Raw genomic sequence first — 22,060 nt, forward strand, 5'->3', positions numbered from 1 at the left:
TCTCAGACCTGGGTGTGGACCTCCCTGATCGAACTTAAACTAATAGCCTAAGTCTAACTAATGCAAGTGTTTTATAATCCCAATTCGATTTGTATTACTTGACGATTTAATATCCGAAACGCTCCAGGTTGACCAATGTATTTACAAGTTAGTTAAAACGACAACAATTTTGTCGTTACTTTGCAGACGACGTTCCTGTGAACTTGGCCGACGCTCTCTGGTACTCGGTAAACTACATGTTCAAGGAAGACATGGGTGCACGTCCCGATGTGCCCAAGATCACCGTTTTGTGCATCGACGTCAACTCGGACCAAAATGTCAAGTTTCTGGCTTCCGCCGCCCGTGCTTTGAGAAGGGACGGGGTTATGGTGAGAAGATGTTATTTTAATAGTGTTTTGTACAATAGCCACTGTATACGTAATAGGGTTTCTACTGCTGTATAGGCGTGATTGGCCGCGCAACAAAAGTCATCTATCACATTTCTGTCATCACGTTAACGCTGGTAAGCTTCTTAAAACCGCCAACATTTTTTATTATATTAAACTGCGTTAGAGCATCGCGAATTTACAATTAACTGCATTAAAGTAGCGCAATTTTAAGCTGCATAATCTTGCCCTTGCAATATGCAAAGTGTCCAATTCATTACCGAAACTTTTCGAAATCTGAAAAACAAATTATGATAACCATAAAAGGAGCTTTTACTTTAAAGGCATTTAAAAAATTGAACAATGTTCATTTTTTGGTTGATGAATTCAAATGATTTGTAGCGTTGATAGAGACCCGAAGCTTAATTCAATATTTCCAAACCGATTCTAGATGTTATAGGCAAAAAAATACCTGTCGGATTCCAAATTACGCCAAAGCAAAATTGTTTTTTGTTTTGTTTAAAGAAAGTAGTTCACAGTTTGCTTTGGCTGTATAGAAAAGTTAGTTAACTCAATGATTAACTCTGTTTTCCGGGAAATTTGGTTCTCAAGGTTGAAATTGCAGTGTTGAATCACAAGCGTATAGCTGAAATATATATATAATTATATTAGTCTGGTATCGAATCGGCTCGATGCCAATCTAGTGTCACACGTGTATAAAGAAATAAATGAACATATAGCATACAATAGATAGAAATCGCTCTTCTGGTGTAAACGAAGCATAAACAGACGTTTTGATTTCTATTTATTGATATGTTGCCTGGTGGAGCTAACTCTATACAAGCTGAATAAAAATGGGATACAGAACAAAAAGGATGCATTGTTGGATTAGGCTTGTTCTCGAATACCATACAGCGACATCTGTTCTGTTTAGTTCGATTTTAAAAGGCCGAGGGCGTGTGTTCGAATGTCATCGCACAGTTCCATTTAACTGAATGCTAGCGAAATCCTACAAAATTCTACTTTGAAATTTTGCCAGACGTACGTCTTCGCAATCGAACAGGAGAAGATCACTTTTGACGAGGAGCAGCTGTTGGCAATTGCCGGCAAGCCAGAACACGTGTTTAAAATTGATGGAATGAACCCCGACTTTACCGGTTTCATGGAAGACCTTACCCTGCATTTCTGCAACCAAACTTGCGACAATGTCTAATGATTCAACTTGCGCCATTAATTGTGATCCATAAATCATAAGTTGTTTTCTATTGCTATGAAACACTTGCCGGTTTTCCTATAGTTTGCCGCTTGTTTCATATTTGATGCGTATATTTGTGGCCGCCAGTGGAAACCAAACGTTTTTAAATAAAGTGATATTATCTATATAATCACAATTTGTCTTTAGATAGTGCCACCTGATTACCCTCCTTAGAATTAGACTATAACAGCCATTTACAATTTCAGTTTATGCGTATCCAAGCTATTTGTTTAGAAATTATCTTAAGGTTCTCTAATGTGGATAAGGCAATCACTTGAAATCCGCTAGGAAAACACTTAAGTTGACACTGTAATCAAAGTGTTCTTTCGAATAACAAAATCTGCCTGAATCCGAATGGTGAAAACAAATGATTCTGGTTGCACATCAATGATAAAGATTAAACTAAGTACAGAACTTAATAAACCGAAAATCAGTTTGTTTGTATGTAATAAAAAGATAAATATATTTCGCTATAAAGCATCATCAGTATCTCAAAACATAACACAACATAAGTCAAGAATACGCTAATAAAAACCTAAACCAGGGGTGTCCAACAAGCGGCACGCGTGCCAAATCCTATCATGTCCACATTTTTTTTTTGCTTCCAAGCCACTTTTAAGTAATTGTTTCAAGGTGACTTTTGTAGAGCAACCCGAGGTCAACCAACTAGACCTGTGCGAGGACAAATGGCTTAACCTTATAAATGCTAGCATCCATAAACATCCAAAAAATGATTTTACCTCGTTTTAAATAGTGTTTCATTTTGCTGTATTACTTTGTTTTGTTAGTTTTCTCTATTTGCCTTCTCTTTTTTATTTTCCACCTCATGGCGCGCATTTATCTGTCTTATCAGTTTACGTCACTTTACTGATTGCATCGTCATTTAGTTGCAGCAGTTGCGGCTTGAGTAGTGCACCACTTGCCTAAACAGTTGGTTTAGGTTTTTATTAGCGTATTCTTGACTTATGTTGTGTTATGTTTTTAGATACTGATGATGCTTTATAGCGAAATATATTTATGTTTTTATTACATACAAACAAACTGATTTTCGGTTTACTAAGTTCTGTACTTAGTTTAATCTTTAAGTTGACACTGTACAACAAAAATCTATAACACGCGTGCTAATAAATTAATCAACAAATTAATCCACAATAAAGTACTATTTATAGCTTGATTTTATTCCCTGTGTCCCCGTAGACACAATTGTCCGTTCAGGTTTATATTTTAATTCAAGTTACCTTTTAAGTTGGAAAACACGCTATACGATTCATCAAAACTCAATACTTAAATGTACCAATAAATTCGGTATCAGATTAATAACGATACCACACGAGTATAGTACGGGTGTCGATATTATCACTTTGCTGTCGCATTTTGGCTTCGCATCGATACTATGAGGCAACCGTTTTGCGCAAAGTAGGTGGCTATACAACATTAAAAGACGGCCATGTCACTATAAACACCTAATTTTATTCCTTTGTTCAGCTTTGGTAAAATCAGCACGGTCTGTTATGCCTATTAAGATATTCAAGTGTCCAACTGTAAGTCCTTCAAGGTTGGCCTATTTATATTTTCGAAAGTTGCGATACTGACTAATTTGGACAGCTATTTCTGCAGTAAAATGCAAGAGAACGGCGTTGAAGTAATTTCCCGGTGTCTCGTTGTTTAAAAGAAGTGGTTTCGATTTTGAGAACTTCTTGTTTTGATCAGAAACTCGTTCAAGTCTGCAATTTTTAGTCGATTTGCGTACACTTGCTAAGCTGCGTTTTCAATGATTTGATATCGCAGTTTTACCATAATAGTTTTGAGCAAGCAACACAACTATCTTAAATTTTACACTGAGTAGGCCTATAAGTAAGAAATATGTCCACTCCAATGACATTATCTTTCTTACCTTTTGATATTCGCAACAAGAATAGGAATTGAAAAACAAATATCAAAGTCATTATTCTAACTTCTAATGCATTCGTTGAAACGTTCGTAAAAATCAATTATAACTGCAGTCTTACAACTGAAGTGCTGTACTGTATATAAGACTCATGATAACTTTCTGTATATAATAAAGCATAGTAACGTTTTTTTAAACTGATTTCATTATACAATATAATATAAACAAACAAAACTTAAGTAATCTTTATTTTATTGAACCACAGCAAACGAAATGTTTAATGTTTACTGTTTCAAACGTTTAGAAATTATGTTGTGTTTATATTTGATAATGCCGTCATTCAGTTAAAGAGGATAATTGCAAACATGAAACTAGCCTTCGTATGGCATTCATTTAAAAAACATAAGAAGAGCCAGATTTCGCGAATTCCTTGTTGTTTTACGTTATTTTGCAATATGGAGTTACCCTGTTTTACAGTTATGTTGTTAACACCTTCCTACCCCTTCCAAAATCGACACATATTTTGCCAACCACTTGGGAGACCGAGCTCTACACATGCATTTTATGGGATTAGGGTAGGCCTACGACAAATAAATATGTAAAAAAACGCTTCAGAGCGGTTGGAAACGAAAAGTTACGGCGTCTTAAAGTTACAGGCTAAACATGATAGGAAGGGCCTACAATTTCACACATATAGGTCCCATAGGCATAATCAAGTACGGTTTACAATGAACACGTGTCGGTGCAGAAGTAGCGACGAGCATCGCTGAAATATTCCCCATAGTTTGGTTGTTCGAGATCCAGCTGGAAAAGGTAGTTTGGATTGCTGACGAAGTTGCGAAACTCATCCAGGTCTACTCGCTTGTATTTCGATTTTAACAGCAACACGTACGTCTGTTGGAATGCAAATAAGAACTACAAATGCTTGGAACTCACATTAGAAAAGTTAAAAACGGCATCGATAGGATTGGCACCGATAACACGTACAGTATTGTGTGGAACTTTGATAGAATGTTACCACTTTGGCTTTCGGTTCCAATTATACTCTATCGGACATCCCTACTTACAATGTATCCTTGTTCCTTTGCTCGTTGTGCAGCCTCAGCAATACTGTCGTCAGAGTTGGAATCGGTAACAATGATCAGTATTTTGGGTACATTGGGCCTCGCCCCGTTTCTCTCCAGATAAAAGTTGTCCAGCGCGTAATTGAGAGCTGCTCCGGTGTTCACCAATCCGTCTTCTGTCAATAAGAGTTTTCTTTGGCATTTGTAAGTGAATATTTTTGTCGCCAGTATGTTGATGTATACGTACTTTGGATTAGTCATATCCATTAACAAGCGTTTTCCATTCCTATTTTTATTTTGTGACTTTTTGTCATTTTGTTACATTAATTCACTACCTACAAACATGGGCAGATCCAAGGGGGGCGGGCACATGGCCATGGCAGGGGCGGGCACGTGGCCATGGCTCTTAACACAAACTTTATTTTTTGCCTATTTAACAAACCATGTGTTGTTCAAAAGGTTACATTTTATGACGTCACGTTTATATATAACTTTGAGACGTCACATTTTGCCGCAACCTTGTGACGTCATGGTGTGACGTAACTATGTGATGTTATGTTATGACATAACTTTGTGACGTCATATCCTCCCCAAACAAAATTCCTAGATCTGCGCCTGCCTGCAAACCGTACTTATTGGCGTCCATGAAGTAATTAGACTTATCGAGAGCATAAAAAAAAGTTAGAGAAAACTAAACCAGGTCACAAACTAATGCCATTCAATAAAAAAACATCACGATACTAACCGGTATTAACCGGAACAAAGCGGTCTCGCAGTAGGGTCATTAGTCTTGTTGCATTTCCCCCGTACTGGTTGAACAAAAAACGGGTGGAGAGGCGTGGTGTTCCGCTGTAATAGATTCCAGCAAACAGGGTCGCGTCTTCTCCGGTTGCTATGTGTCTGTATGGATAAACAAAAATGTTTCTGACATTCACCATCAATCTTACGCAGACATGGAACGCACGTCAATGAAATATATTCTTTGTGGTATGTTGAATGGTGGAGTGCTGTTTTTTTTTAAAGAAAAATTGGTTTAGCTGTTAAACAGATGATTTATCAATGATGTCTTTTTACGAAAGAAAGAATTTATCAACATTTAAAAAAATCAAAAGTTTTACTTTAAAAAGTTATTTTTGACAGAAACCAAACCTATTACCATGGTATGTCTTCAGGCGACCCAGAAATGTATTAAACAGGCAACAAACCATTATTACAGAATGGTTACAATAGCTCAAACGGCGATGTCACATAACTCTTTAAGAGTTCAAGGGGTCGGCAAAGTCACATACTGTACGAACATTGACACTTAGTTTGCCATTTTTATGTTTTACATATACGTCTCGTCGTTTGCCCTACGGGATTATGTAAAGGTTTCGAAAACAAAAAACAAATTATGCTATCCTGAAGGTTGGTTCACACTATACGCGTCTGGCTATAACGTAAAACGCTTTTGGTAAAATATTTGAACTGTGACGCTTTCGGTTGGAACAGAAGCGAATAAATTTGCTGTTAACGCTGGCAACGCGTTATGTGTCAACTGGACGACGCAAGCGTTTTGTGCCAGACACTAACTCCAGAAGCAAAACGCGTCTAGTGTGAACCAACCCTGAACCTAACGAAATCTTACGATACTGTTTGGCTGAAAAGAGTGGAGACAACTTGGAAGGTTTCGTTGTTCGATACATGGTAAACAGCAGCTGAATCGTAATAGTAGTAGGGTGGACATGGTACTGCAATATTGAAAACTTTGAGTTAGTTTTAGCATTGAAATGCGTTTGTTAAAGGTATCAAAATACGAAATGTTAAAAAAACTAAACTATTTGTTGTCCTTGGGGTACACTATGCACGGATGTGGAAGCCAAATGAGTAGAGGAAATCGACATCATTTTAATGAAGAAGTTTTGATACGCACTTGTTCTTAATCATCAGTTCATGACTGAGACCAATTAAACCCCGAGACAATACAAGTGCGTATCGCAACTTCTTAATTAAATGACAACCATTTGCTCGACTTATTTGGTTTGTTGTACAATATGTAATTTGTAAGTTAGTTTTCCTTGGAAATGTAATGGTTTACGCACTTCGGTCAATACTCTTTTCTGATTTTGCAATAGGCCATTTTACATGGCTTAATCGCGTGGAAGTCAACAAAATATAATTAGTGTTTGAGTGGGAAACGCGTTTTACCATACCCTTGTTTGGCGTTAACTGTAACGAATATTTTATTGTAAATTTCAGGGTGAAATACTTACGCTTGCAACATGGCTGGGGTTTGTTCCATGAACCATTCGTCAAACAAATCAACTTATCTTGGCCGGTGGGTTCGTAGGGAGGTGTACATTGAAGCTGGCAAATTGTCCCAGTCTCTTCCACATTAGAGCAAGTCACACTGCCGTGTGGGACCTCGGGAATGTGTTGCAAACATTGGGTGCCTAAATGCCAAAAAAACGTTCGTTGCAAAATAACAGACTTACAAGGTTTGAAATCCCAGTATACTTTACGATAACATTGTAGGTTTCACATTTCCAAAAAAATTGTTGGAGTTTGCAGAAAGAAATCTCAATAACTTCACAATACCCAAGTTATAACAACTTTGAACATGTGCAATTATACAGGTAAAAGTCTGCAACTTGAGATAATTGCTCGAAAATTGTTTTAATGCCTTGAAGAAGCACATAGTAATCAGCAGTTACAGTGAACACTTCAATTTACACACCTTGCTTTGACTAACAACGAACGCCATGTTTTACAAGACGTGCACCATGTATTGAAACAACTATATAGTATAATATGTTAGTAAAACTCGCAACGACTTGGTTTGTTCATATAGGGAATCCAGAATCCTTTTAAACGCTTTTGTAGCTGCAATTTAATACAGTTTATATTTCAAATAGAAACTTTACAAAATTTAGATATGCCCAGAATCGATTTATTTGTGTACGTAAATAACAACCCATTGACATAAAATTGATCTAAAAATCACGATAATAAACACTTTTACATAAAACCGTTCTAAACTGTAAGTGTTTAGCTAATACCAACAAATGTGTAGACCTACTTTTTGTGTCGTGCAATGTAATATCCAAGCAGCTCAATACATTCGCATTGCAGGAGGTAATGTTACAGCAACATGAGCACACGGAATTCGCTTGTTCCGAGTTGCAATGTGTTGATGCTCCAGAAATTGTGGTGTTCTGAAGCAAAGAGATTTACAGTTTGATTTCAAAACTTGTAATATTTACAACCAAAATACATCTGTCAAAATTGTAAGGTAGATAGCAACAGAAATGGTAAATAAGTAGCACCTTCTTCAAAATGATAAGGTAGATAACAATAGAAACAGTAAAAGATAGCTTCTTTTGAAAGCAGTTTAATGCACATCGAGGCCGTATTTTCTACACATCGGTTATCGGTATATCGGAAAAGCTAATTATACCAAACTACGTCATTAGTATTGTTAAACAAACAATCTTACAAAAAATAAAATGTTCATAGGAATTTTATTATCACGTTATTAAACCTAAATTTTATTTAACGTTTTTTAGCTAGTTGCCTATTTTTCTATCAATTTAGTATAGGATGGGTACCGAAACCACCCTAGATCGTGTTAGTCCGACAATGACATTTGGCATCGGGTAAAGCGTACAACCAGACATTTTCCGACGTGAGGCGTGTTTTTCAGCTAAATGTTTACACATGCTGGATTCAATTCAGTCTATAGGCTACCTGTATCATATTGTTGTGACAGGCATTCTCATGCTTGCATCCTTTCGTCACGCGATATTCTTTCCCGTCCCTTCTCGCTACCGTCTCACACATTTGCTGAAAAAGTAAACGGAAAGCCTTGGAAGATCATTGTCTGTTTTTGGGACCACAGTTTTATCCATTTGCCAAACATCGTAGACAGGGGCGCCCGCAAAAATTTTTCCAGGGGCAATCAGGGGCGTAACCAGAAAATCAAAAAGGGTGGTCCTGAATTTTTAACTTAGGGAATTCCCCTATTTTTCGTCTGACGTTAATGAATAATGACGTCATAAAACAGTGACAGTATGACGTCATAGAATTGTGATTGCAAGACGTGATAAAAAAACTAATAAGAAACAGCCAAGTCCAGCAAAAGCGACCACGTGCGTCGTCGACATCAGGCGCCAGCTGCGAAATCACGGTGTACAATCGTTTACTTCAGGCAAAATCAAACCAAGACCGTGAAATATGTGTGATTAATTGTGGTAGAATCACACATAATTCGACTATCAGCAGCACAGTTTTCAAGTTCCATGAACGGAACAAGCGCTAAGGTACAAACACGTCTTTCACCACCTGCAATACTAAACGAAGATCGTTTTTTCCGGGTGTTATTATGCCACGATTAGCGCAACATCTGCGCCGAGCTGTGTGCCAAGTCAGCTAAATTACAAGCTGCGGTTGAGGGGAAATAAGTTGTGTCCATTGCACACTTAGCACGCGGTCTTAGAGCAGGAGTTGGCAACCTACGGCCCGCGGGCCGGATGTAATTCACCGGCCCGCCGCTTCTTTGACAAATTACACACGAGTCTATAATTGCGAAAAATGGTCACGCTTCTCGAGAATGTTTATTTTACGTCTGGTTTGGTTACGTTTTAATTCTGCCTTTTCAACTAGATCAGTGCTTCTGTACCGTTGCGCCGTGGAAGGCTGCCAAGTGCGTCGCGCATAAACGGAAAACATATTGAAAAATATTGGACATAAATTTTTAACATTTTTTTTATTTTTTATTTTCGGCAATGTAATAAAAACTTGCAAGAAATTAAAAGAAATACCGGTATACCCACAAAAAATCGCGCTCACTTCGCTCGCTATGTGCGCCTTGACTAAAAACGGTTAACAAACCCTGAGCTAGATTTACCTCGAAGTAGTTTTATTACACTTTTCATTATTAGTATCGATGACGAACGTGTGAACTCGAATTTTAAACCAAACAAACGTTTTTTTTCTCGCTTTGCGTCAAAACTTTACGGCCTCTGTAAATGTAATTAAACACGTTTTTAAGTACAAAATATATCCAAGGGCCCGCGACTAGAAAAAGGTTGCCGACCCCTGTCTTAGAGTATGCCTAAAGAGCGTAATTTGCGTTAACCATCGTTACTTAAAAATGGAGACTTTGAAACGCGCACCACAGTCAACATCTGCTTCAGTTAAACAAATGTGGATGTTACACCAACATCGGATATTAGCGCAGAGACAGGACAGCGAGGAACATACTGCGTATAACTCGACGTTTTTTTAGCGAGAAAAAATAAAAAAAGTTTGACTTAGCGTTGCCCATTGTCGAATACACACTTGCTAATCAGGCAACCTAAACAATTAACGAAAGAGAAAAACTTCCAGCGTTTACGGTCGACCAAACAAAAGACGAAAAACGGCGTTTTGCGCTCGATTTTGGTTTCGCATTAGATTAAGACGCGTGACCCAATTACTTAAAAAGCACGCCGCTTCGAACAGTTTGTTAAACCGTGACAAAAACGAACAAAAACGATAATATCACTTACAAAAAGGGGGTAAGAACTCCCGCCCCCCTGGATACGCCACTGGGGGCAATGGATAATGTATAATATTTTTAACCTTCATAATTAATACTAATTACACTTATAATTAATACTAATAATCGCAATTTGAAATTCCAGGGGGGAGGGGGCAAGTGCCCCCCGCCTTGCCCCACCGTGCGGGCGCCCATGATCGTAGATGTATAACGATCTAAGCCAGGGGTTCATAAGCTTTTTGTAACACCGACCCCCAAATAATTTTTTTTTTTTTACTACTTATGAGCAAATATTAAACTCAAATTGACCCTAAATACAATTAAGGAGATGACAAAACTAGTTTTTATTAATCCCTTTTGTTTTGAAAAATCCTTCTATTTTAAAGTATGCACTAATAAATCAAATTAGCCGTTATATACCCCATAAAACTAGCGGTCCATGGACCACAGTTAAATATCCCTGATCTAAGTTATTAACAAGTCGTGATATAGTTGAATTTCTACGCATCGCAATTACAATCCACGTATATATAGATTTATTTCAAATTGAACTGGCATAACATGTGTACAAGTTTACTTGTTGCGCAACACCAGATTCTTTCACGAGCAAAAATTCTATTTACAATGAAGTTGTTAAGCCAATTTTTAGGATTTACTCTTCTGCCTAAAGGGCTACAGAGTGTTCATTTTGCCTAAAAATGTAAGAAAAAACGTCGTTTCTAGAAAAATCGCTGCATTAATTCTTACACTTTCGCCAATACACGTTTCAAGTGTTCCCCTGATTGCACATTCGTCGGCACTTAGCATCTCTTGACAAGTCCAGCATTGTAAGCCTTTATAACAACAAAGATCTTTCTAATTAAAAATGCTAAAATACCGTATCACAATAGTTCAACCATAATATCTGTTTAGCTTAACGTATAGCTTAGGATAAGAATAGGCCTACATTACATTAGAGCGGTTAGGGGTTAGCTAGTAATTATTTCGCTTAACACTACACTCTTGAATGATTGATTGGTTTTCATACCTCTTGCAATTTCCAACAAACCTAACAATTGAGCAAGAAATGCCAATTGCATTTTATCTGGTAAAATCTATGTCGCAAAATTCGTGCCACTAATTCCGGTTGTCTGATCAAAACCTGCGCTACTGATTGCGATCCTTTGGCTAAAGCTCATTGAATGAGTCCGCTATATATAGCCCGAAGCGGCGAGCATACCCAATCCAAATATAGGCACTCAAGTTTGACCGAAAACAAACGACATACAAACGGATTGCTTTATTACCACACGAACGGGGTTTTTGCTGTGGACATTGATGCAATCGTTTGAAAACGTTATTTATTTTGATCAGTGGGGATTTTTTTGCCACCAGGCCGGTTAACTTTGGAAGGATTGCCAACATTGGGTTTCCCAAACTTTCAAATTAATTATATACGACGTCGAGTAAGAACGATTTGCTTATTCAGAGACTATAGGTTACAAACGAACGGAACAGTCTCAGAAATGCAACTACTTTCACATAGATTTGAAATCTTTTGAAAGACAAACTTTGCGCTAAAGATACACAAAATGCCAATAGAAATTTACAAAAATGCGCAAGTAGGCTATTTCGGTGACTTCTGTTTCCAAAACAAATGGGCCAGTTAACTCTTCATTCTCCGAATGACACCACAGATTATATTAAAAGTCATTCATCATTGTCAAATAGGTCTAATTAAATTTAGTTTCAATTAGTAGTTGATAGCCTAACCTTGTTAAACTCTTGATAAGATAATAAATATTCTACCGGTACTTAAACTAATAAAAAATTCGCATTTCGGAAACTGTTACAGGTTCACAGTTTACTAAAAACACAATCATCCTTAATATTCGGCTTGAGTAATAAAAACACTTAGCCTACATGTTAAAGACTATAAACAATCAATCAATCTGTCAAATTTTATGTAAACAGCACAATTTATTTTGTGTTTGTTTCGTAGCAATAATAAGACATAGATCAATTTAAACGCTTATCCAACCCTTTGTTTGAAAGGAAAAATGTAGCAAAATTATAACCGTTGTAACTTAGATAGCGCCACGATTCGAACAACCAACCTCTGGAACCTGCTCCGATCATATTCCGCCCAAGTAGCCTACAGCAAAGAGATTTTAAAGTCTCTTTGCCTAGAGTAGGTACACTGTACGCTTGACTGCGCACCGGACGCCTGCAGGTATGACACGTACCGAAGCGGATTTGCTCAGTCGCAAAAAACGTCGGCAGGTCTGCTGTTCTGTGATAGGCGCCTGGACTGATTGTTTTCGTGGCACACGTGTCGTTTAAACTTCCTGGAAATCGGACGCTACTGGCGATTAGAGAGCCTTCAAACGCTGCAAATTGGCCGCGGATTTCTCAAAAAACTTGATTGTCTATTTTGCTGTACGCCTGGTGCTGAACAACAAACGCTGCGAAGATGGTTTTCGATTTGAGACGGTGAGTGCAAAGTCTAATTACCAGCATACCACCAGAGATTATATAATTGCGCAAATATTAGGAAAGTGTAATTATTTATGTTGACTTTTTGTTTTATATTAGCTCTATTGGTGGTTTTTGCTAAAGTTTTATTCATATTATTTTTAGTAATGCCAAGCACATACAACAATCCTTTTTTTGTTGAAGTGTATCTTTAAAATTGCCATTACATCAGTTTTAATATTTGATTTTCAATTAAACTTACATCGTTAAGCAAATGATTTTATTTAAAACATACTAAACTTTGTATTTCTTTTATAGATTTGACATTTACCGAAAAGTACCAAAAGACCTTACACAGCCAACAAACACAGGAGCTGCTAGTAAGTTTTGCTAGATGTTTGTTTAGCTTTACTAAGTACTATGTTAGTTTGTGTTACGTTTAAGTGTAATATATGTTTAAAGCAAGTTTATGATGATAAATTTGATTGTTATTCTTACAAATATGTAATTATAGCTAATGATTCATGATCTTAATTTTTTGCTATTTTATTTTCAAATATTTGTTTTTTATTTTTAGTCTCAGTTGGATGTTGCTGCTTTATATTCTTTCTACTCATTTCTGAACTAGCCAGTTTTATCAATGTTGAAATGTAAGTTGATTACTTTTTAAATATTTACATTTATTTTTAAATTTATAAGTATTAACTGGCAATTCATCTAATTGCATGCTAAATTGTATAACTTTATTGTGATGTAGTCTTTTGTGAGTGTTGTAAACACTACCAGTTAAGTCATTCGGTAAACAACAAGTCTAAGTTAGGGAAAAATAAAAAGCTTTGTAATAACACATCAAATCCAAGGCATTTATTGCATAGCAAAAGTGTATCCAATTAAGCACTAGTCACCTATCCAATTGACTTAAAGTCATTTTGCACTAAGGAACTAAGAGTGAAGACACTGTGGCAACATTTAGTAAATAATCACCTTTTTAGTAACGGGAATAACATTTATAGGTTAACCTAGTTTTATGTTTTAAACATTGTTTCAAGTGGGTTGGGATGGAAAAGTTAAAGCACTTAACATTCAGCGAAACTTTCTGGCCATCTTTGAGTTACCTGCAGTTAGTTTCTTTAAGGTGATTGTTTTTTTATGTAATGTCTATTGCAAAATATTTACAGACAAAGTGAGCTATATGTTGATGACCCGCAAGTCGGTGACCGCGTACCTGTGCGAATTATAATTGAACTTCCAAAGATGCCATGCCAATGTAAGTTCCTATCGTTACGTTAAATAAACCATTTTTGGCTCTCTAATTCATATATTAAATTTTGTTTTTATGTGTAACACGAATTTAAACTTGCTTAAAATATTTGCCTTTGATTCAAACCTTCAACCTGCAATAAAAAAAAATTGCCTCTATATATATATATCCTTCAATTTTGATTTTTTGACCTTGTCCTATTTTTGTCTGTTAAGTACCTTGACATATGTATTTAGAAATTAAAGCCTATCTTTATTAATTGAAAAGCGTAGTTAAGTTAAATGCTATTGCTTGCCATTAGGTATACAAGGAGTATGTATATATCATTCTAAGCATTGTTGGACTGTGGTGTCTTTAAGTTCAAAATTCCCAATAGGTGGTTATTGTTTAATTTATAGATCTTGGAATGGACATCCAAGATTCAATGGGTAGACATGAGGTTGGTTTGGTAGAAAATACAGATAAGGTGCCAATAAACGAAGGAACGGGTTGCCTCTTTACCTCAAGCTTTCAAATAAACAAGGTTAGTAGTTCAAATATAGCTGTTTTTAACCTACGTGCTTCTGTTTAGGCCAAAACTCTTACCTGAAGTGTTTAAAAAACGGTCAACTCTAATCTACAACACAGTTATTAAAAATGAAATATTGTAACTAACTTCCCATTGATTTCCAATATTAATCTTTAGAAATCTTATTTTAAAAAAATAATCAATTGTTTTAATTTGACCAAACAAAGGCCACCGAGATGAAATTTCTACATTTTATATAGGTACCTGGAAACTTCCATGTCTCAACTCATGGTTCAGCACAGCAACCCCCGAATCCTGATATGACTCATTTAATAAAAGAACTTAAAATTGGAGACAGAATCAAGGTATTTGTATGTGTGTGTTGTGACACGTGATTTTCTACTATCGACAATGTAAAGTATTTTGTTTTAGTACTATGTACACAACCATTTCTATAAAAAATATCAGCACTATGTATATATTCTGAAATACCTACTAAGAAAATGTTTTGTTTTTAAAGAACTAAATGCTAAACGAAGGAAAAAGTTTTCATAAACAGTGTTAGTGATTTATTTTTAATTTGTATGTGACAACTAAATTTGACATGTTAAATTAGTTACTACTATAATATTATTTCACTAGATTCCAAATGTCAAATCTCAGTCCTTCAATGCTTTGGAAGGAAAAAACACTCAAGATAAGCATCGTAAGATTAAATAACTGTCATATATATATTTTGTCATTTGAGTAGCAAATTAATAAAAAACAGTTAACTGGTAAATTATTGTTTTAATTTTTTTTTGATGTTTAACTGATTTTAACAGCAGTAAAATCAAACATCTGTACATTGCTATTTAACAAATACCAATGTTCTAAGTTTTGAGTCTAAATGATGTTTGAAATTAGAATATCTTAACTTGCTGTTTGTTTCAGCTCTGTCATCTCATGACTATGTAATGAAGATTGTCCCCACTGTATATGAATCCATTGATGAAAATCTACATTATTTGTATCAGTACACACATGCATATAAAGTGAGTGACTTGTAGTGTTCTATTGTATTAAGTATTTATGAATATTTAATCTATATACAAAAAATATGTAACATATTTCTCATATTGTATATGTATTAAAACTGAACACAATATACATGTACAACACACTGTTATAACAATATGATAATTACACCTGCTAATACCCAAATGCACAGTGTAAACTTGTGTGTACAATGTAAAAAAACGTATAATATAAATTGAAAAGAGACAGTTGTAGAGTAAGCATGCATAATCTACAACAAATATTTAAAACCTTTTAGCTAGTACTTTTAACATGAAATGAATTTACACAAACATACAATTATACTGTTGTGCACCAATTATATTTTTAGGACTACATTGCATACGGACATGGACAGAGGGTGATGCCTGCAATTTGGTTTCGATACGAACTCACTCCAATCACTGTCAAGTACACTGAAAAGAGACAGCCATTTTACCACTTTATTACGATGGTGAGATAATGGTGCATGGTGCAATATATAAAGTCATTGAACAAACAAAAATGTTGGCCAATTTATTAATTAGCAGATATTATTTGCATTTAATGAAACTATTTCAAAAATGTTTTTTTATTAAATTATTATGGTCGGAGGTTTTAGTTAGACATAGTGGAAGTATCAAATCCCATATAGAAGTAGGTAACACAAATATTTTTTCCTGTAATCCAATTAGGAATTAAAAAAAATATATATGTAGAAAATCAATAAAGAGATATTGGAAACCATCAAAATGTTCCCTACTTCTATATGAGCTTGATATTCCGGAGGTTTAATCAAAGTATTTAAATTGTGTTTATGTCATGTCCAACCCATCACAGAAACAATATTATATCCCAACAAAATACATGTTTGTTTTTTAGGTTTGTGCTATTATTGGCGGTACATTTACAGTGGCAGGAATTCTCGACTCTATGATATTTTCTGCAACAGAAGCTTACAAGAAATTTTCACTGGGGAAGCTTTCGTAAAATCATCATACCTATCGCTGCTAAAATCGCAATTGTATTTTTGTGCCTTAGGAAATTGTAAATCCTATTTATGGCAGTCATCAGCTTTTCTTATGAAGTGAACACTTTTGCAGTACAAAATATATATGTCAGTAACATAGCTCTATATTATAATATGTATTAAATGTGTAAATGCGTTGTCCAAAATATTTACTAGTTTTGTATCTCATAATCTAGTCTAGAGTGTAAGTTTGTCTTTTATACAAGTCTATATTTTTGAATTTGTTTTATCCACTTGTCGCATTGTCATGTTCGAGTAAATTGGTCATTGGTTTGAATAATGTGTTATCCCATAAGTTATCAGATATACAGGATTTATCATGATGAGAAATCCCTATAAACATAAATGAGAGTCTCCTTGACAGTGTTTACATAGATAATTGGCATTCAATGGTCAACTGATGGAATATAATGGTTCACCATGGGTACAGGTAAAAAGTTTTATGAACTAGTCAGCTTTTGTTAATCTTCAATCTTCTTTTGCTGCTATCTTTGGCTTTTCAGTCCAAGGCGGTAAAATTGCAACTGACATTACAAATCCCATAAATAGAAAAAAGACTATGATAGGGCTCTGTATGCCATAAACTCCCCATAAGGCAATGGTCCAGCTGAAACAATAAAGAAGTTTTAGAAATAATATCAATAGCCAACCAGTTTTCCTTAACCAAATACAGGGTAGGGTCCAAACTCCGGGACTCCAACCAATAAAATAAACCAGATTCCTGAGCTGACTCCATATAAATGTGCGATTTTGTCGAGCCCCGAATCAGGCTCCCAACTCTACAGCTTGTATTTCAGCAATTTAAGTAACTCTACTAAGGTTTGTATTTCTGCAATCACCGGATAAGGGTGTCATATAATTCATTGATACACAATGCATGGTTGGAAAATATACTTATACGATTTACAGATTGCGGCAATAGCAGTTTTAAAAAATGTTTCCTGGACAATCTACATAGTGTGTCTGATGTGTCTTTATTAAAGTTATTTAGTACATAATATAACAGTAACCAAATTCTAAACTTACAACACTTGTACTTCATGGCATGTTTTATTTAAAATGCCATAATACCTTTAATTTTTTAGTGTTGTAAACAAGTCATTCGTCCAAAAGACTAAAGTCCAAGTCAGGTCATTTGTTCGAAATACTTAAGTCAAGTCATTTTGGCCATAATACTTCAATCAAGTCATTGACTTAAGCCATAATGACACTGCATTTTTAATATCTACCTTATGCCTGCTGAAACTCCACAGCCAGTAGCTACTGGAATACCATAAGGTGACTGCTTTTCCCAATCATCCGAATCTAAACCTTTAACCATACTACACCAAACGATGAAGTACAATGCAACAACTACTGTGATTGCAGTAGACCAAAGAGCAATGTTGTAGAACCATCTGAGCAAAAATAATGTTTTTCATAGCTTCACCTGTTATTAACATTGGACAAAAATTAAAATATGTAAAAATTACATACCCTGAAATTCTAGAATCGATCATAAGGGCATTGATAATGTCAGTGTAATAGACAGTAATAACTGCAAGTGCAATCCAAGCAAAAGTGTCGATTCTGAAGTGAGCATTCTGTTTCGCTTTTACCTTTGTGACTTCCTGTTTTTCATCTTTGTTATCCACCCGTTTTTCGTTAATTATTATTTCACTATCCATCATAAACTATTATATTCTAATTTGATTTAAAGCTGATAACTACAAGGGTAAAAAAATACCTTTTCTCTTCAAACAATTTTTTTATCACTTTCCAAAATAACCAGGGAAATACCCATTTTGTCGCTTGTCGCAAGAGATAAAAAATAAGAAATAAAGAACAAAATGTTTTTAAAATAGGTTTTGTTGTAAAGATAATATAGATGCCTTGATTATTTTTATGATTTTTCCATTTTGAAATGGTATACTATGTCGAACCAACCTAAAATATAATTTTGGCTTACTAAAAAATAGAACCTTCTTTAAATGCAGTTGTTTATACCGCAGATCAAAGGGTGCCACCCCTGTCAGTGTCACCCACAACAAATTAAAGTTTTATTCAAGTAAATTCGGTAAAGTATGCTTGGAAGTAAGATAAATAGTTAACGCGCCAGGAAATGACCCAGTAAATAATTGCAAGGGAAATTCCGTTGAGCGTGTCATTGGGCTTAGCTAGAAGATTTTATAAGGAATGTCAGAGGATATGCTTCGGTGCATATGCTCTTTGGTAAACAGGGAAACGAGAGCAGCCAATGCAGCTAAGCTTAGCCTGAAGTTTGCCTTTCTCATTCTTCCGAACCTATTTAAAATTTCGTAGCAGTGCGTGCGTAATGTAATACTAATTTGATTTTGGTCGCTTTTTAGTTTTTATTTAATAATTGGATAACAGGAGCTAATAGATAGTCAACACCTGCAGATTTATTGTTTTTAGTTATTTTATTAGTAGTTGGAAAGTAAGGCCTACGGCCTACGCGGGGGATTTATCCAATTGCAGCATTGTATAGCCAATATATTGGTTTTGTTTGCAGAAATAGGTTTTGAAATTGCTTGCTTTAAAGTCCACTATGGTGGCCAATGCAAAATTTTATGTAAAAGTCGGAATTTTCTTGTTATATTTGTCGTTTTGTTATGCAAATATCGATACAAATTATGCAAAAGATAAAGGTATGTGGTTTTCTACTTTGCTCATTTATATAATTATATTTGTTTTTACACCAAAGAATAACATATATCATTAAAGATTATTGTTCTGTATTTCTTAAAGTATAAGTAAAAAGTTTATGAATCTTATATTTAACAAAATAATGTTTTATCATATATGTTGCAAACATTTTTTCTAGCTGTTGCCTTGCAAACTTTTCAACCTCGACAGTTTTATGATTGGTCTCACATGAAAAGAAAAACTTCTATAGAAACCTCCATTAAAGAGGTTAGAAAATTTTGTAAACAGTATACAGTTGTCAAACATTTTGTGTTACATTTTTTTGTGTAATTTTACACAGAAGAAATTTTCAATGTTGGGACTGATTTATTGAGGGTTTTTTATTATTTATTATATTTGGTTCATCATAACTTTGGTTTTAAAATGTAAACCTTTATAATTGCTCCTGCATAATGTAATTACTAAAAAGTAAACCAAGGGCGGGCAACTTATCCAGTCCTCGGGCATGATATGGTAAAATGAAGTATTTGGCAGGCCGGATTCCTGTAGTGATACCTTAATCAATTATTTATCCACCTATACAAGGATTACATCATATTGTTATAATCTTTAAACACGGCAGCACTTTCATTGCAAACATACTGCTTTCTTGCCGGCTTGAGTGAAAAAGTAATTTGTTATTCAATTCTTATTAAATTTGCGACACTATTTGTCAACTTTTCTTTTAAGGCAATATCCATTGGCAAATACTTATTGTAAATTCTAATCTAATTTTAACCGAAAGGAAAATCCGAAAACGCAAAAAAACAAAAAAATGGTGGGCCATATGTTGCCCGCCCCTGATGTAGACCAACTTTGTGTGATTATATTCCACTTATTATTATTTTGCAAACACTGAATTTATATTTGTGCCTTTAGGCACCTGGGCATCATCATTCTGATGCATTTTACGAGATTGAGTTTGATGGAGTGAAATATCACCTGGATTTATCACTCAACAAGGATTTGCTTCCGAGCAGTTTTGGCATTACTGATTTCCATGAAGATGGAACTTTACAAATGTACCACCCCTCAGACCAGGTTGGCATGTAACGTTGATAACCTTTGTTACAATGCAGTCTATGATTAAAAGTAGTGTTATTTTGTTAGAAAGTTTACTGCTATAGTGCTCTTTGGGCTGAATGGATTTTATAGCTGAAACATTAAACCCCCTAACCAATTAAAAATTTGTTGTTATAAACTGAACTTTCGTATTTTTAACCTTATTCTACAAAAGTGATGAATTTTACCCAGTAAACTACTAATTTCATTTTAAAATAGTACCTATTCTGTACTGGCAATCTAACTGGTATTTGCCTTTAGGCTTTAATTTATTGTATTTATAGTTATGGCAATAAATGCATTATATGCAGGAAAGGAATCATTGCTACTACCATGGTAGTGTCAGGGGATTTAGAGACAGCCAAGTAATGCTTAGTACATGCGATGGACTAAGGTTTGTTTCTTACAGTGGAGAATCATTTTTTACTAAAAAATTATTTAATTGTCAAAGCTATTTCAAGAAATAACTTTACCAAATATGCATATTGTTAAGGATTGGACACCTTGTAAATCTATTAGAACAATATTTCAATCTGATGTTCTTTGGAACTTGTAGTTGTTTATTTGAACTTCGCATGAAACATACTGATAATTGTTACTTAAATATTTGGCATGTTGAGGTTAAGTTTAGTATAGCATTCTCTCTTTATTTAAATTTGGTGCTATTTAAACCCCCATGTCAATCAATTTCAGTTATCCGGAGTCAATAAAGAACCCACTACACATAGGTAGGCCTATTAATTAAAACATGTGCTTGTATGTTCAGTGGTGTTGTGATGATGGGTGGTGACATCCTTGTCATTACCCCAGTTGATGAAACATCAGATTCAAATCTATCGCATAGCCCTGACAATCATATAATTTACCGTCTTGTGAATAATCCAGAAGCAACAGGCACATGTGGTAATGCGGACCATTCTCACTCTCACAATGTTTTGTCTATTGTTGATTCGTTGTTCAAAGGTAAAGATACAATAGATGTTTTTTATTGATTTTGTAAAAAAAGTACAATACATCAAAGATAAGCATTTTTATACTAATTAAGGGAAACTTTTTATTCGTGTTTGTGTTGTTTAAGCAAACTCGTTTTTTTCACATTTTCATTTTAAAAATTTTTGCCTAAGACATACACATTTTTTGTCTATAAAGAATATATGAAAAAAGTGAATGTTTTTAATTTCAGAAATTGAAGCAATAATATTTAATTGAAATATTGAAAATTCATGAGAAGCTACAGATTTTGACTTAGCAGTACATTAGAAACCTCTCGAAGGTACTATTATATTATTTTGTTTAAGGTTCTAACGAGACACAGCATTCTCGTCACAAAAGAGACACAGGAGAAAAAAAGTTTGTCGAACTGATGGTTGTGGCAGACAATGCAATGGTATGTTTGTTAAACTATGATTTTAAAACTGTACAGCAAATCTAAATATTTTATTTTAAAATGTAAAAATAAGATGTTACAAAACTCCAGCTAAGTAAATACACAAGTTTTTGTTAAGCACAAAAAACTCTAAGAAAATATAACCAGACAAGTTCCAGAATGCAATAAATGTTTGTTTGTTAGTTTTATCGGAATTAATAACATTACACTCTGTTTCTAACTTTTTTTGGTAATTTTTATGCAGACTAAAAAGTACACCGCAATTGAATTGGATAAAAAAATAAAAGAACTTGTGAACTACTTGGATGGATTCTACAGCAAGTTAGGAATACGTGTTGTCCTCTCTCACATTGAAAAATGGACTAACGGTGACAAAATTCCATTTAAAACAAGTGCTAAAGATGTGAGTTTTTAAATTTATCTGTCAGTTGGTATCCAAATTTTTTTCTCTTTTATTCCAAATAAACTATTTCTTTGCTGATCTTAGAAAGTTCTTATTGTCCTATTCTTAACATGTTTACAAAATTATGTTAGCCTCTGTTATAAAT

General features: G+C 34.8%; 3 protein-coding genes across 3 annotated transcripts in view; 2 read left to right on the plus strand and 1 right to left on the minus strand.

The window, feature by feature from the left end:
- The first annotated feature begins 12,343 nt into the window (after positions 1-12,343).
- LOC146145563 (endoplasmic reticulum-Golgi intermediate compartment protein 1-like) lies at positions 12,344-16,672 on the plus strand. Its single transcript, XM_083389643.1, has 10 exons — positions 12,344-12,562; positions 12,863-12,924; positions 13,122-13,194; positions 13,723-13,811; positions 14,204-14,328; positions 14,574-14,678; positions 14,956-15,019; positions 15,247-15,347; positions 15,701-15,823; positions 16,231-16,672. Exons 1-10 carry the CDS (start codon positions 12,543-12,545, stop codon positions 16,336-16,338), a joined length of 870 nt encoding a protein of 289 aa, XP_083245769.1. The 5' UTR covers positions 12,344-12,542; the 3' UTR covers positions 16,339-16,672.
- Positions 16,673-16,696: 24 nt separating this feature from the next.
- On the minus strand, positions 16,697-18,094 carry LOC146145564 (transmembrane protein 128-like). The gene is made up of 3 exons (XM_083389645.1): positions 17,855-18,094; positions 17,608-17,775; positions 16,697-16,985 (listed from the first exon to the last, which is right to left on the minus strand). Exons 1-3 carry the CDS (start codon positions 18,046-18,048, stop codon positions 16,847-16,849), a joined length of 501 nt encoding a protein of 166 aa, XP_083245771.1. The 5' UTR covers positions 18,049-18,094; the 3' UTR covers positions 16,697-16,846.
- Positions 18,095-18,888: 794 nt separating this feature from the next.
- The window catches only part of LOC146145565 (zinc metalloproteinase-disintegrin-like MTP8), a 30,912-nt gene continuing 27,740 nt past the window's right edge, over positions 18,889-22,060 (plus strand). The window contains exons 1-7 of the mRNA XM_083389597.1: positions 18,889-19,026; positions 19,203-19,291; positions 19,943-20,104; positions 20,437-20,519; positions 20,892-21,088; positions 21,424-21,512; positions 21,757-21,915. Of these exons, the coding sequence (XP_083245723.1) occupies positions 18,927-19,026; positions 19,203-19,291; positions 19,943-20,104; positions 20,437-20,519; positions 20,892-21,088; positions 21,424-21,512; positions 21,757-21,915 (879 nt within the window). The 5' untranslated portion in view covers positions 18,889-18,926. The remainder of the gene's footprint in view (positions 19,027-19,202; positions 19,292-19,942; positions 20,105-20,436; positions 20,520-20,891; positions 21,089-21,423; positions 21,513-21,756; positions 21,916-22,060) is intronic.

This window comes from Ascidiella aspersa, chromosome 5 (genome assembly GCF_963924565.1).
Source record: "Ascidiella aspersa chromosome 5, kaAscAspe10.2, whole genome shotgun sequence".
Classification (NCBI taxonomy): Eukaryota; Metazoa; Chordata; class Ascidiacea; order Phlebobranchia; family Ascidiidae; genus Ascidiella; species Ascidiella aspersa.